This window comes from Cyanistes caeruleus, chromosome 10 (assembly GCF_971803275.1).
Source record: "Cyanistes caeruleus chromosome 10, bCyaCae1.hap1.1, whole genome shotgun sequence".
Classification (NCBI taxonomy): domain Eukaryota; kingdom Metazoa; phylum Chordata; class Aves; order Passeriformes; family Paridae; genus Cyanistes; species Cyanistes caeruleus.
The window spans coordinates 11,689,019-11,702,712 of record NC_141710.1 but is presented as its reverse complement, the minus strand read 5'-3'; the positions used below and the strand labels follow the sequence as shown (position 1 = coordinate 11,702,712).

The 13,694-nt window shown below is 39.2% G+C and overlaps 1 protein-coding gene across 10 annotated transcripts in view; it reads left to right on the top strand.

The window, feature by feature from the left end:
* Nucleotides 1-13,694, top strand: part of PLOD2 (procollagen-lysine,2-oxoglutarate 5-dioxygenase 2) — a 61,253-nt gene that overhangs the window by 30,151 nt on the left and 17,408 nt on the right. For all 10 annotated transcript variants that reach the window (XM_086845022.1, XM_086845021.1, XM_086845013.1 and 7 more), the window contains exons 4-9: nucleotides 3,454-3,617; nucleotides 4,733-4,845; nucleotides 6,804-6,867; nucleotides 7,648-7,745; nucleotides 8,493-8,594; nucleotides 12,682-12,807. In XM_086845022.1, the coding sequence (XP_086701148.1) occupies nucleotides 3,454-3,617; nucleotides 4,733-4,845; nucleotides 6,804-6,867; nucleotides 7,648-7,745; nucleotides 8,493-8,594; nucleotides 12,682-12,807 (667 nt within the window). The remainder of the gene's footprint in view (nucleotides 1-3,453; nucleotides 3,618-4,732; nucleotides 4,846-6,803; nucleotides 6,868-7,647; nucleotides 7,746-8,492; nucleotides 8,595-12,681; nucleotides 12,808-13,694) is intronic.

Sequence of the window (13,694 nt, the reverse complement as noted above, 5' to 3'; positions counted from 1 at the left end):
TGTTTACTTAACTAACTTAGTTTCTTGGTTTGTTGTTTTGTTTTTTCTCAGCAGTTTGTTATATGGCTCAGAATTCTGGAAATAGTTTGAGCTTCTTTTGTGGACAGCTTGTGCCTATGTGTAGATAGCAAAATTCCTGCAGATGGAACACTATTTAAATTAGGCTTGCTTTTGCTCAAGCTAACTTCTGGTTTATTTTGGACCACTTCAGATTGAACTGGCTAATGGCCAGTGTAGACTGGATAAATTGGTTGGTGCTGTGACTGTTCATCCAGGGCTCCCACAGACATCTCTTTGTATCGTGCAAGAATTTTGAAGCCTCTCAGTTTGTTGTTTGTTTTGTTGTATTTTTTTTAGCATTCATCAGAAACTAAGGGATAATTATATTTTTTATAAATTATTAACCATTTTCTATGTCTCTCAAAATGGTTAAGGTGTGATCCTGGTGGGGACACAGCCTAAGTGACAAAATAGTTTTGTGTCTGCTTTGTGACACTGATAGTCACTAGTAGGCTCTCTCTCACTTGTATTTTGAGCTCTTACCCTGCAGCTCCAATAGTAGCAAGTTCTCACTGCTAAAGTTGTGGATGCAAAAATTGCATGGTCAGTTTCAGAGCACCTGAGTCTCTGCTGCTGTTTCCCTGTGCTGCTGGGAGAGCAGGGTGCATAGCCAGGATGTTTTGTTCCTGCAGAAGAGAGGGAGGGAGGGCTGGATTCCAGTCCCAAGCATCTGCCATCTGGGAGCTTCAGGAAATGGGATTAGGTTGTGGAAACTTTCTGGGTTGGTGGGGTTTTTTGGGTTTGTGTTTTGGTTTTTTCTTTGTTTTTTTTTTTTCTTGCTTGTTTTTCTTTTATTTTCTTCTTGCTTTTGCTTAATTGGAAGGATTTATGAAGAATAAATGAAAGAGTATCTGAGCTGTTACTGGTTGCCAAGGAAGACTGCTTTTTCCTGGACATGTCCACACTCTTTTTCCCTGTCAAATTTTGAAGTACTTTATTTAAAGTAAGTCATTGTGTCAACCCTAATAACAGTATAAACTCAGGGATGGGACTTGTTTTGTGATGGTCTTAGAGGTGTAGACCTGAAGTGAATCCCCCCTTCCAGCAGGAGGTGAGATCTGAATAGGCTGAATGCAATCTGACAAAGGAGGTTAACAAGGAAAATTATACATTTACAGGTGTTAAGAAGTTTTCCTTTTGCATGGACAGAAAATTCATAAAGCAGCTGATGAGGATCCTGTCAGCAAGGGGTGGAAGGCTGGTGGAGGTCCTGCCCAGGAAGAGGTGTGGTGGCAGAAAGTCACCTCTTGACAAAACAGAGGGCCTTGGCCACTAATGGCAAGTGTAGGTTCCTGCTGGGTTAACAGAGCTCCATAATATCCATTGCAGTTCAGCAGCTCAGCTCTGGGTTTAGGATTATAAACTGTGCTTTCTTTATAACTCTGTAATAAGTAGCATGTCCCTTTCACAAGCAGAGCCTGTGGCTGGCCCAGCATGTTGCTCAACTTTGGCTTTCTTTCACAGAATGACAGTCCTTGGAAGCAATGTTCTTGCAGGGTGTTTGGTTCCTTCCTGCAGCTGGAAGTCCTAGCAGCAGCACTGCCCTGGCCATGGAGGAGAGGCGCAGCCTGCCATGAGCTATTAAGTTAAAGCCTCAAACAGATCTCTTTTTGTCTGTCTTCAACGTGTCTCCTGTTTCTTGTGTGTTCTACAGGCTCTGTCTGGCTTTGAGTCGGTCTACAGAAATTGAATGGAAAAGAGAGTGAAGTGTATTCCTGTAAATTTGGGCTGAAACAGGCATTTTTTGTGAAACTGGGGAAGGTCCAAAATGTACCATTTCTTTCATGTATTCTTCTGCCAAAGTTGCAGAAAAACATAACAGAGTTTTCAGAAAACCACTTACTTATATAGACTACATAACACACTTCCTCTCCAGGGTTCATAGTTTGCTTTGTGGTGAAAATCTTTTTTTTACATTTGTAAGCCAGCTGTTGTTCAGTTCTCTTAGGCCAATTTCATTAAATCCTCTTTGAAGAAAAACCATCTTGAATAATTTCAGAACTGTAATAAGGTAATAACTTTATTTAACAACTGTAATAAAAGAATACCATAAGTCAGTAATAGTTGTCTGTTGGCACTATAGCTGGGTAATCCAGTGCAATGCAAAATGTTCTGTGTGCTGCAAGTGAGGGTACTGCTGTCCTAGTTAGCCCAGCTAAAAGGTTTTGCGAGAAAAGTCTTGGTCAAGGTTAGACCTTGGTTTTTGGTAGCTCTACTGTTCCTTTGCCTGTTGTCAGGGCTGGTGATTTTTAATTTCTGAGGTACATGTGTAGAGTAAGAATATTCCTATGTTCATATGGGGAAACTGCAAGGCTGGGATGCTGCCATTAAAACTTTTTGCTGCTTCAGGCAGAGACTAATATACGATTTCAATTTCACTGAGACATTTCTTCATGCTGTTTAAAGTGAACCTTGAAGTTCACTTTAAACAGCATGAAGGAGGCATTGGGACAGGTCATCCAGAGCAGCTGTGGATGCCCAATCCCTGGCAAATTCTGAATTCCAGGCCAGATTGGATGGGGCTTTGGGCAGACTGGTCTAGTGTGTGGCATCCCTTGGTGGGGGGATTGGTTTGTTTGCTTGGTTGTGTTCCCAGCTCCCTGTGCCCAGCAGGCATTGATTTAGATTTGGTTCAGCCACAAGAAACCACCAGGCTTGGGAGGCTCCATTCTTCCAGGACCTTGGCCAAACCCAGGCAGGTTTTGTTCTGGTTTGGCACCCTGTTGACCTTTGCTGTGTGTAACAGCCAAAGATGAGCCCTCCACCTTTGGGCCTTTATCCTCAGTAGGAATTGTGATTCAAAGGCAGGTAAAGTTTTTCATCAATAGTTACTGTGATGCTTTGAGCCTTTTAAGGCTTTGGCACATTAAAGAGGCTGAAGGAGAAATGTATGCCTTGTATGCAATACACTTTTTAGGGGCAACTAAACTTCATTGAAATCTAAGCACATTCTTGATAAGATTTTTTTAGAAGAGTCAGTGCTATTGTGCTTAGGAACAAGATCATCTAGATTTTCCTAGTGAAAGTCATCTAAGCCGTCTCCCAGTCCTATTTTTCATCTGTTAAAGTTTGGTATTTTTAATTGTTGATCTTAAAAACCCAAGCAAAATACCTAAAGTAGGAAAATCAATTTCAGATAAAGGAAGTGTGAAAAGGATGTCCAAAATGTGGAAGACTAAAAAGCAGAAGGGGAATCTACTTTGGATAAATAGCACTGATTGAAGTTTCTCTCCTAAAAGGGAATTTTTACATGGTGGTTAAATGTAATTTGAGGCATTTTTCAGAATGAAAGGGCTGTTTGATTTTCAAATTTGAATAGTCCAATGACTTGTTTTGAACACAGAAACATTAAAATGAAACTAACCTAACAGATGTATTTTCTTTCCTTTTAAGCTATGATGTTATCTTTGCCGGGGGCCCTGAAGAACTGCTAAAGAAATTTCAGGAAACTAATCACAAAGTGGTGTTTGCAGCAGATGGACTCATTTGGCCGGATAAAAGGCTGGCTGACAAATATCCTGTTGTCCGGAGTGGAAAACGATTCCTGAACTCAGGAGGTAAGTGGGGTCCTCAAACACTTGACCGTGAACATGACCCATCTCTGTTATCTGTCCTTCTCTGCACTAGTTGCTTGTGGAGCTGCTCCTGAGTTACCCAAGTATAAAACTGATGACTGCATATACTGTCACCTTCCTCCCCTCCCCACCTGAACTCCCTCTTCTGTGCTCAGGCATAGTTTCCATTCAAATTTGCACAGTGTGTGTTTGGCAATAATTTGTAAAAAGCAGATAAATATAGTAAGGGTCTAGCAAGCAGCTGTGTGTGGCAGCTCAGTGCTGTGCAAGGATGAGCCCACTGCTTCAGAAACAACGCAGTGCACAAGCCCAGCCAAAGCAGCACCTGCTATTTATAGGCACAGTTTAGCCTGGTCACAGAATTCCTGAGCTCAGCTGCCTGCTTCCTGGAGATCTCTGCACACAGGGTGGATGTGCTGGCAGCTCTGCCTGGCCTGTCAGTGTGGCTTACTGCTCCTTCTAAAAGGAATGGGAGTTACTCCCTGTAATATCAATGATGGATGGATTCTGGAATCCTCCTCTAAATGCCAGCTTTGCTAATAATTTTGCACTTGATTAATATATGCACTGATACAAATACTGTGCTGTGTAGAAGCTATTGAGTGTGTTTGGGGCACTCTACTTCAGTCTGCAGATCTGGGAGTGTCCTTGTTTCTTTCCCCCACCTATATCTGTCCTCTTTTTTTTTTTGGTGTATATTGGTTTTGAGTTGAATTCTCATTGTATTTCTGGCAGTATTACATTGAGGCATGTCTGCCAGTAAGAAGTGATTGATGAAAATGAAACTTTTTCCACAGATGGGCTTCTTGGGAAAGGAATAGTGTGATATCATGCTTTGGCGTTCTCAGAACCATCCTGGGCAGATCTGATTTATTTTTTTCCTTAAAATACCATTAGTATAAAAATAGCCATTAATTATTAACTTTTTGAAACAGACCTGTTACATACCTCAGGAAGAAGATTAGATTTTGAGCCAAATTGCATAAAATTCATACCCTTTTTTTACTGGCACCACTCAGAATGAAGTCCTTGGTTGGTGGACAGCATTGGCAGGGTAGTGCTTTTTATGGAAATAACCTGTGTGTGTGATGTTGCAGGATTTATTGGTTATGCTCCGTACATAAATCGTATTGTGCAGCAGTGGAATCTGCAGGATAATGATGATGACCAGCTGTTTTACACCAAAATCTATGTTGACCCATTGGCAAGGGTAGGTAGTAACTTGCTTTCTCTTTTCTTTCTTCTTGAAATAACATGCTGCTCCTCATAAAACACCAGGAGATGAAAAGCCAAGGAATGCTGTCTCTTTATACTGAAGTGCCAGGTTGACAGCTGTTTGTTCTCCTGAGATTCCTACTGCTGGAATGATGAACAGGCTCCCAAAGGGTCGTGACTTGATCTATTATTTCAGGCTGTCTTCAGACCCAGGCAGATTGTGCTTCATTGTTAGAAATAACAGCTCTGAGGTATATGATCAGACACATTTATCTCAATGAGGGTCCCATGTACTTGGCAGTTTGATGGCCAGAGAATGTGGCATTTTTCCAGGGTGTCACCGCACTACTTGCTGATCCAGTGTTTTATATTTTGGCTTGCTGCCATTTCAGATCCTGCCTTCAGCTTTCTCTGCAAACATGTTCAGTGAAGCTGCATTGTAAATTTTTAGTGAAGACCTCTCTGTGCCCTCACTTAACGAAGTTCTCTGCTGAGTTGCAGAGTTAAAGCATGATAGATGTTAGAGGCGTGTCCCTGATGCTGGAAAAAGAGGGATAAGGGAAATTAACAATATAGTGATGCAAAAAGACTTTAGAAGCTGATATAGCAGAATTTTGAGAAGGATTTTGGTAATTTGTATGCTTAAGGGAGATGCAAAATTTTTGAAATATATATATATATGTTGTTTCTGCCATAGCTTAATGGAAAATCCAGTCTGTTTGGATACAGGTTCAGAAATAGGTAATATTTCTGTTGGAAGGGACCTACAGTGATCATCTAGTCCGACTGGCTAACCAATATGGGTCTGACCAAAAGCTGAAGTGCGTCACTGAGGCCATTGCCCAAAGGCTTCTTAAGCATTCGACAGACTGGAGGTATTGACAGCCTCTCTAGGAACTGATCCAGGGTTTGACCACCCTGTTCATAAATAAATGTTTCCTAACGTCCATTCTGACATGCTTCATGTCCATGCTTCCCTGGTGCAGCTCGGGAGCATTCCCTCAGCACCTCCCTCTCCCCATCCCCTCCTCAGGAAGCTGTAGGGAGCATGGAGGTGCCTCCTCAGCCTGCTCCTCTAAACCACGCAAACCTCAGCTGCTCCTCCCAGGAAATTCCAGCCTTCTTGGATTGCTTATATGCAAGTTAAGTCATTGCCAGGTACGCAATTGAAGAGACAGGCTGTATAAATATTACAGCTGATTCTGCATCCAAGTCAGAAGTAACATAATTAGTTGTCTAAATGGATTGTCTTCTAGACCAAAACTGTGTGTCTGTGCAGAGCACTGCTGCACCATGATTGAAAACACTTCCATGGTGCTCACTGTGCATCACCACTGATTATTTGCATAGTAATAATGTGCTCAGTGCTGTAGAATGTGAAAGAGACTCTTGGAAGATCAAAACCAAGGATGTCATCTGTATAGGGATATTTTAGATGTATTTAGATATAAATACATCTACAGTGTATTTCAGATGTTACATACTTGAATCAACATTTTAAAAATGGTAAAGCATGGTATTTAAAGTAAGCTAGGATTAGTAATAAAACATTAGGAACATGTTTTAAAACCACCAATATTTTCTATTCTGACATGATACTTAAAATTGACTTTTATATTTTTGGATTCTGAAACACAGCATGTTTTCTTTCTTGGCCAAGACTTTTTTTTTTTTTTTTTTTTTTTAAGACACAAATTTTCTTTGGCTTCTATTGCTGAATTGCAGTTCCTGTGGAGAATTATGATCTTTATCCTTCAAGCTTAAAGTTTCTGCATATGCAAAACTGTTTGCTATAGAACTGCACAATTTGGGAATACAGAAAAATGTAGCAATGTAAAGAACACACAGAGTCATTTTCCCTGATTCCTTGATGCCACTGTGGTATAATTGCAATGTTACCATAAAAACATTGGCTTTTAGAACGCCTCAACAGCTTTGGTACTTTGATTTCAGGAGCGCATTAACATTACTTTGGACCACAAATGTACAATTTTCCAGACCCTAAATGGAGCTGTTGGTAAGTGTATGATTTGCACATTGTGTGTTTCATTAACTGTTATTAACAGTTCTTTTTTTTTTGCTTAACCATGAATGTAGTTCTTTAAACATGTCCTTATTTTAAGGAAGTGTTTGGATGGATAAACCTGATCACTATTACAAGTCTTTCGGGCTGATTATTAATTGAATTCTCTCATTGATAAAATAGTTGATTTAAAATAGAAAAAAAAGTAAATAAATGAAGTTGGCAGTAAATACAGAGTTAAGGATTATTTTTCCATTTGCCTTTCCAAAACTTAATTACAGGAGTAGGATTAGTAAGTAAAATTGAATTTTAGATCTTCTCAAGCAAATGGCTATACATAATGAAGTAGAATATAGAATAATGTAGAATTTCCTTTATTTAACTGTCATGAATTTAAGTGGAAAAATGCATCTGTGCAAACTTCCTTTCTTACATCTGACCTTCAATTTTGGAACAATGATTTGTAGTCAGATCATATCTGAAATAACTGATTTCTCTATAAATAACATTTGCACTAAATTATAATTAATTTTAAAGCAGATTTTATTCCAATACTGAAACTACCGATTAAAAAATATGAAGTTTGACCTTATTTATCATAGGGAGCTTAGAATTTAAGATCTATTGTAAGAAAATGAACAAAGGCTTCTAAATAAATAATACTGACAATGAGTGATAGCAACAGCAAGGTATATTGTATCAGCAAGGACTTAATAACTCTAAAATGTTAGCTTTTATTTATGAACTTACTGTAACTGCTTTGTTGATTTGCAGATGAAGTCCTTTTGAAATTTGAAGAAGGAAAAGTAAGAGCAAGGAATTCAGTGTATGACACCCTACCAGTCACCATTCATGGAAATGGTCCAACTAAGGTGAGTGACAGTTCGGTTTTATTTTCACGTAAATGAGCCAAAAACATCAATGAAGGCAAAAAATACAGTGGCAGAAGAGTATGAAAATGTCATAGCATACCACCAGGTCACATTTCCATTTAATGTTATTAGGGTTTAATCTGCTAGTTTATTTGTTAACTAGAGAAAACATTTTGCCTAATACATTATTGTCCTTTTAATTCTATCCTGGGTTTAAAACAGAAGAATTTAACCACACTGACAAAGTGATGCATAGCAAGAGTTTCCTCTTTGCTTTTAAAAATAATACAATAATGTATTAGGCAAAAATGTTTTCTCTAGTTAACAAATAAACTAGCATAAAAATAATTCCCAGAATTAACTCCCAATATTTAGAAGATTTTTATTCATAAGATACTTCTGCTTTATACTTAATCATTTCAGTTTGCAGATGAGTAAATTGCATTAGATACACTTCTCGAAATGTGTACTAAGTATTTTTTACATTCTGACATGTAATACTTTTATTTTTCCCCTCAAGTGCATGTCATTTTTATGAAATACTCATTTTTGTAGACTTCATGGTACATGCATAATCTCTGCTGTGTCAACAAAAGGAATAGGATAGTTTTTACCTGCTATTTTTTATGTTTTTCTTGTCAGTTGCCTTTAGTTACAAGTGATTTAATGAGTAAACCTGAATTGTTTGAAAGGTAGAGATCGTCCTTTGCCCCTTTCATTAATTTAAATTGCTCATTTATGTAACAGATTCACCTAAATTATTTGGGAAACTATATTCCTAATGCTTGGACACGGGAAACTGGTTGCAATGTTTGTGATTTGGATTTACTAGACCTGTCAGCAGTAAAGGTAAGAACACTCTGCACTGAAACAAGGCCCTTTTGGGTACAGCTGGGGGGGATGTTCAGTGATTTCTGAGGCCAAGAGGCTACTTCATGCAATATTGTGTTTTATACTTTCAGGAGTATTTTTATGCAAGTATTTGAATACAGGTTTGCACAGTATTACTGAAGATGATGCCGTCCCCAAAAGCCCTCCAGATCTTCACCTCTGTTCAGTGAGGGTGAATGAGCAATTTTGAATTGTGCAAGGTTCTAGAGAATAATGAGAATTTTGGAAGAGGTAGAAAAACTAGATATTTCAGATATTTGGACCTTCAAAACAGTCAATACGCATCATTTGAACAGCTTCTGTTGCAAATAGAGTTTGATAGTTAACTAACATGGTTACAATTACTATTTCTGAGATTAAACAATCCAAAACTGCTTTGCCTTGTAGAGGACAATACACATATTTGTGTTGTATAAGCAAATGTTTCTGTAGAAGATCTGATGTAGTTGAGACTGCATCTCAGTACAGTTTTCAGAATCCTTGTAGGACAAATACTCACATACACATGGCATGTGTTTATATCCAGTACTTGGCAGCTTTGGCTCTTCCACTCCAAGCATGATGTCTTTCATGTCTCTATAAGTATTTCAGCTTGAACACAGTAAATTTGAGGCAGAGTAAATACTGAGCTTTGCCATATGGAATTGTAAGACTTGGACGAAGAAGTAAATTCTGATTATTCCTAACAGGCTCTTTCCAGCAGATGTTTCATTTCTGTTCTGTATTGAAGATTTGAATGAGAACAGGTCTTGGAAGATCATGTGGAGGACAGCATGAAAGAAAGAGAGGCTTGTTATCTTTGTAATGAAAGGAAAAAGTGAAAGAATTTCTGGGCAATAAGCAGCTAATAGACTGGAATATAAACTAAAAAAAGTTATTGCTGGAATTTTAATAACTTTCAGATTTGAAATGTCTATGTTTTTAAATTTTATTTTCGCTTTTAAGATAAACATTTGAATGGTATTGTAATTAGATAGTGTTTTCACTCCCATCATAAAGTTTACCTGAGGAAAAGATGTTGTCAAAGATTTTTTTCCAGTGGTGTTGGTAATTAAGACATGGTTTTGGAGCAGTTAAATTTTAAAAGGCAGTAAGGGGATGCAGTGATTTACTGGCTAGCTTCCTATAGTTTATGTACATCTACTTGGAATGTGTCTTCTTTACTGTAATGCATTCTTTGGACTTCATGCCTCACTCATTCTGCCAGAAGAAATAATAAGGCTTTTCCTTGGCCTCAGTGGAAGTGTTTACTTCAGGCTTTTCTGAGTACCAGCAGTATTTATTTTTTGGAATGTGCCCTATCATCAGGCCAGTCTGGTTGCTACTTAACAAGAAATTTTCAGTGAAAAGTGTAGTTCCTGTTTTGTGCTTCTGATAGTTTTCTCTGTATTGTTTTAACTGCCTGCATTTATACATTGATATCTTCTGAGGATTTTGCTAGTTTCTTGGGGTTGCCTACAAAGGATCTCAGATATGCAAGGTCTTTTGCTCAGTCCTTGTCCTTCTGACAGAAACAGGATATCCTGGGCTGCAGTCATGGCTGAGATGTGGGAAAATTCAGTAACTGCTCTCTTCTGGTAATGTCAGCAGCCTGTGCCACCCCCAAGTTAGCTGCCTGTTCAGGTAGAAGCAGCATAATGGAAAATAAGTTGAAGAGGGCACCTGGATTCAATAAGTGCAAATTTTTGCTACTTATTAAGGGTGTTTTGTTTTGTTTTCTGAAACCTAAGTTTGTTGCCCAATTTAACCTCCCTAGCAATGCTTTTAAATTCTAAAGCTTCTTGCTGGTGTGGGAACTTTCCAGTGTGGCTGAAAAGGATGACCTCACTCCTCATTTCACTGGCAACTCTTGTGGCAAGAGATTCTGGACTTTGTGCAATTGTATTGAGACATTGTCCTGTGTTTCTTCCAAAAAATTGTCTTACATTAAACTACTGTTTATTAAAAAGTAAAATTTAAAACTCAAATACATTACCTCACTGAAAATGAGAAAATCTATCAAAGAAAATGTAACATCTGTGTGCAGACTGGATATTCCCAAAGTGGTTTTGCTGAGAGGCAACTTTGGATTTCATATATTCAAAATGCTCATTTGTGACCTAGGTTCAGATGATGCAGTGGCAACTCTTTGTGGTAAACCAAGGTCTAAATTGATGAGCTCTGCACTTTGAGGAGATGCAGTTTACAGGAATTTTTACTCCTGATTTTTTAAACACCATTTTGGTTTGGTCACACTGAGATTTCAGTGTAGAGCAAGCGGTTCACGTTTCAGTGTAATGAAGCGGTGTCAGTAATTCCTCATTGTCCTCATATCCTTTGCACATCCAGCCTGAACCTCTTTCCCCTGGGGAATAAGGGGAGAATGACTGAGAATGACTGAAATGCACCAAGTACAATTACTGCTGTAGCTGTGGTAGCACACGTGTGCTCAGCTCAGCCTGGGCAGCTTTCCTTGTCCCTGGCCACCGTGGGACCAGCTCCTGTGGCTGTGTGACAGTTCTGGGGCTCCCAGAGAGGGGCACAGGTGGGACCAGCTCCTGTGGCTGTGTCACTGCTTCTGGGGCTCCCAGAGAGGGGCACAGGTGGGACCAGCTCCTGTGGCTGTGTGACAGTTCTGGGGCTCCCAGAGAGGGGCACAGGTGGGACCAGCTCCTGTGGCTGTGTGACAGTTCTGGGGCTCCCAGAGAGGGGCACAGGTGGGACCAGCTCCTGTGGCTGTGTGACAGTTCTGGGGCTCCCAGAGAGGGGCACAGGTGGGACCAGCTCCTGTGGCTGTGTGACAGTTCTGGGGCTCCCAGAGAGGGGCACAGGTGGGACCAGCTCCTGTGGCTGTGTGACAGTTCTGGGGCTCCCAGAGAGTGGCACAGGTGCTTTGCTGGAGACACAGCAGTGCATTCCCCATCAGTTGTTCCGAGTTGCTGGGTCTCTGTGTGGCCACACCTTCACAGCAGCCCTCAGAGGTCACAGCTGTGGTTGGGAGGTCAGGGTAAGCACTGGGTGTTTCTGAGCCAGGATGTTCCTGGGCTCCGATGTACACGGTGACACTGAAACCTCAGCATGTGTTGATGCTTTATCCAGATGCTCCTCAAGTGGGTGTTGGCCTGCTTAAAAAGCTAGCTGGCAGCCTTTTATGCTCATATAAGGTTTCTCTCTGAGCCTTGTAATGGATTAGATTTTTATAGTAATTGTCTGGTTTAGAGATGGAAATAATTTTTAGTCAGTGTGCTTCTTTGTGTAGGAGTTGAAGCCTTTGGAGCTTAAATTTTTTTGTCTTGCATAGTGCAATAATACACTTCAGGACTATAAAAATGTGCTGTCTGTTTCTTTTAGTGGTCATCATCTCTATCAAGCACTTAGAAAGCAGCCAAATACCATCAAAAGATGTGAATTCACTTTAAAATAAGGTCCATGAAAGTTCAGAATTCTTGGATGTAAGGAGAGAAACTCTGTTAGTTTGTTAAAGATCTTTCTAAAATCAGTAAGTAGGGAAGGAATGCAGAGCCCAGTCAAAATGAATGGGGAGAAATAGTGCATAAACATTTATAGAAGCATATTGCAGTCTTAGACTTAATACAGCTGAGTAAAATATGTTGTGGTATTTATTCTTTAACTATTTGTACAAATACTGCTCTCCCCTATATTTTCTTGTAAATGTACTCTGTGTCTGTATCTTCTTTAAGGAGAGAAAAAAAGTTTTCCATTTTGTTCTAGGTGTATTTCCTTAAATGATTCTTTTGCTGTTTGAATGTTTGTTTTTTTTTTTTTTTAAGTAAGAATTTTAAAAACCATATTATATTATTTTCTTCTTTCAGTGTGTTTTATTAAATTCAAAGAGTTTCATATCAATATTAAATCCATTATCTTTGCTTATTTTGTGAAGCCAGCGAAAATAATGGGGTACACAGCACTTTTGAGCACACTGGTTTTGATTGTTTGAAAGCTGTGTGGACTAAGTTTACTACATGACATTAGTCGCTCTTTACTATAATTAATCTTAGAAAAGAGGCAAGTCTTATTGGTTGTGTCAAAATATCATTTTTTTTAGGAATATCCAAGAGTAAAAATTGGTGTTTTCATTGAACAACCCACTCCTTTCCTAACTAAATTTTTAGACAGACTGTTGACTCTGGATTACCCACGGGAGGCACTCAGTATCTTCATTCATAATAATGTAAGTATGACTTTATCATTGTACAGAGCTTCAATTTTGGAAATTATGCAATGTGTATGGATTTGATATAACAACACAGTTAAAATGCATAGGAAGAGATAATCCTTTGGAGTTTAGTATGCAGAGCTGGAAAAATTAAATGAAATTGTGTCAGGACTTACTGAAGCATATTTAAAGAAACTGCTTAGATTAATGAAAAAAATGTATTTTGAAGTGTGTGCTTCTGGAGGAAGTACTGACTGGCAAAAAGGAAAAAAAAAAGAGTAAAATAAGAACAGTTCTAGTTGGAAGGGCCTGCAGTGACCATCTGGGCCAGCTGCTGACCACTTCAGGGCTGACCAACAGTGATACCATATTATCAACAACTGTCACCTGGTAGTTGTCATGGGATTTTCTTTCCATCCTGCTGGTGTAGTTTTGTGTCTGTTGGCACTCCTGCTGGGTCCCACAGAAAGGTTGGTGTGTTCAGATATATTTTGACTGGCACTGCAGTTAAGTTACTCTTGAATACTCTCTGCTAATTACCCAGTGATCTGGCATTGCTGATATTTCCCCAGTGACTTCAGTCAGCTTTGCTGTTTTGGGCAGCCTGCTCTGATGGAAGCTGTCCCTGCCCATGGCAGGGGCGTTGGAAGGAGATGATCTTTAAAGTCCCTTCCAACACAAATCATTCTGTGATTCTATGATTTTAGTGAGTGAGGTATCGAGTGTGTGCAGTTATTTTGGAAAAAAAATGAGACTGGAAGAAAAATGGGAGTAAAATTTAATTGTATCCCTTTTCAGTGTGCATGCATTGCTGTTGATATGATAACAAAAAGGGGAGCAGTAATAGAAATAGAGCTTATCTCTAAAGTGTTCATTGTGGTTTTGTAAGGGGGTTTTGAAGG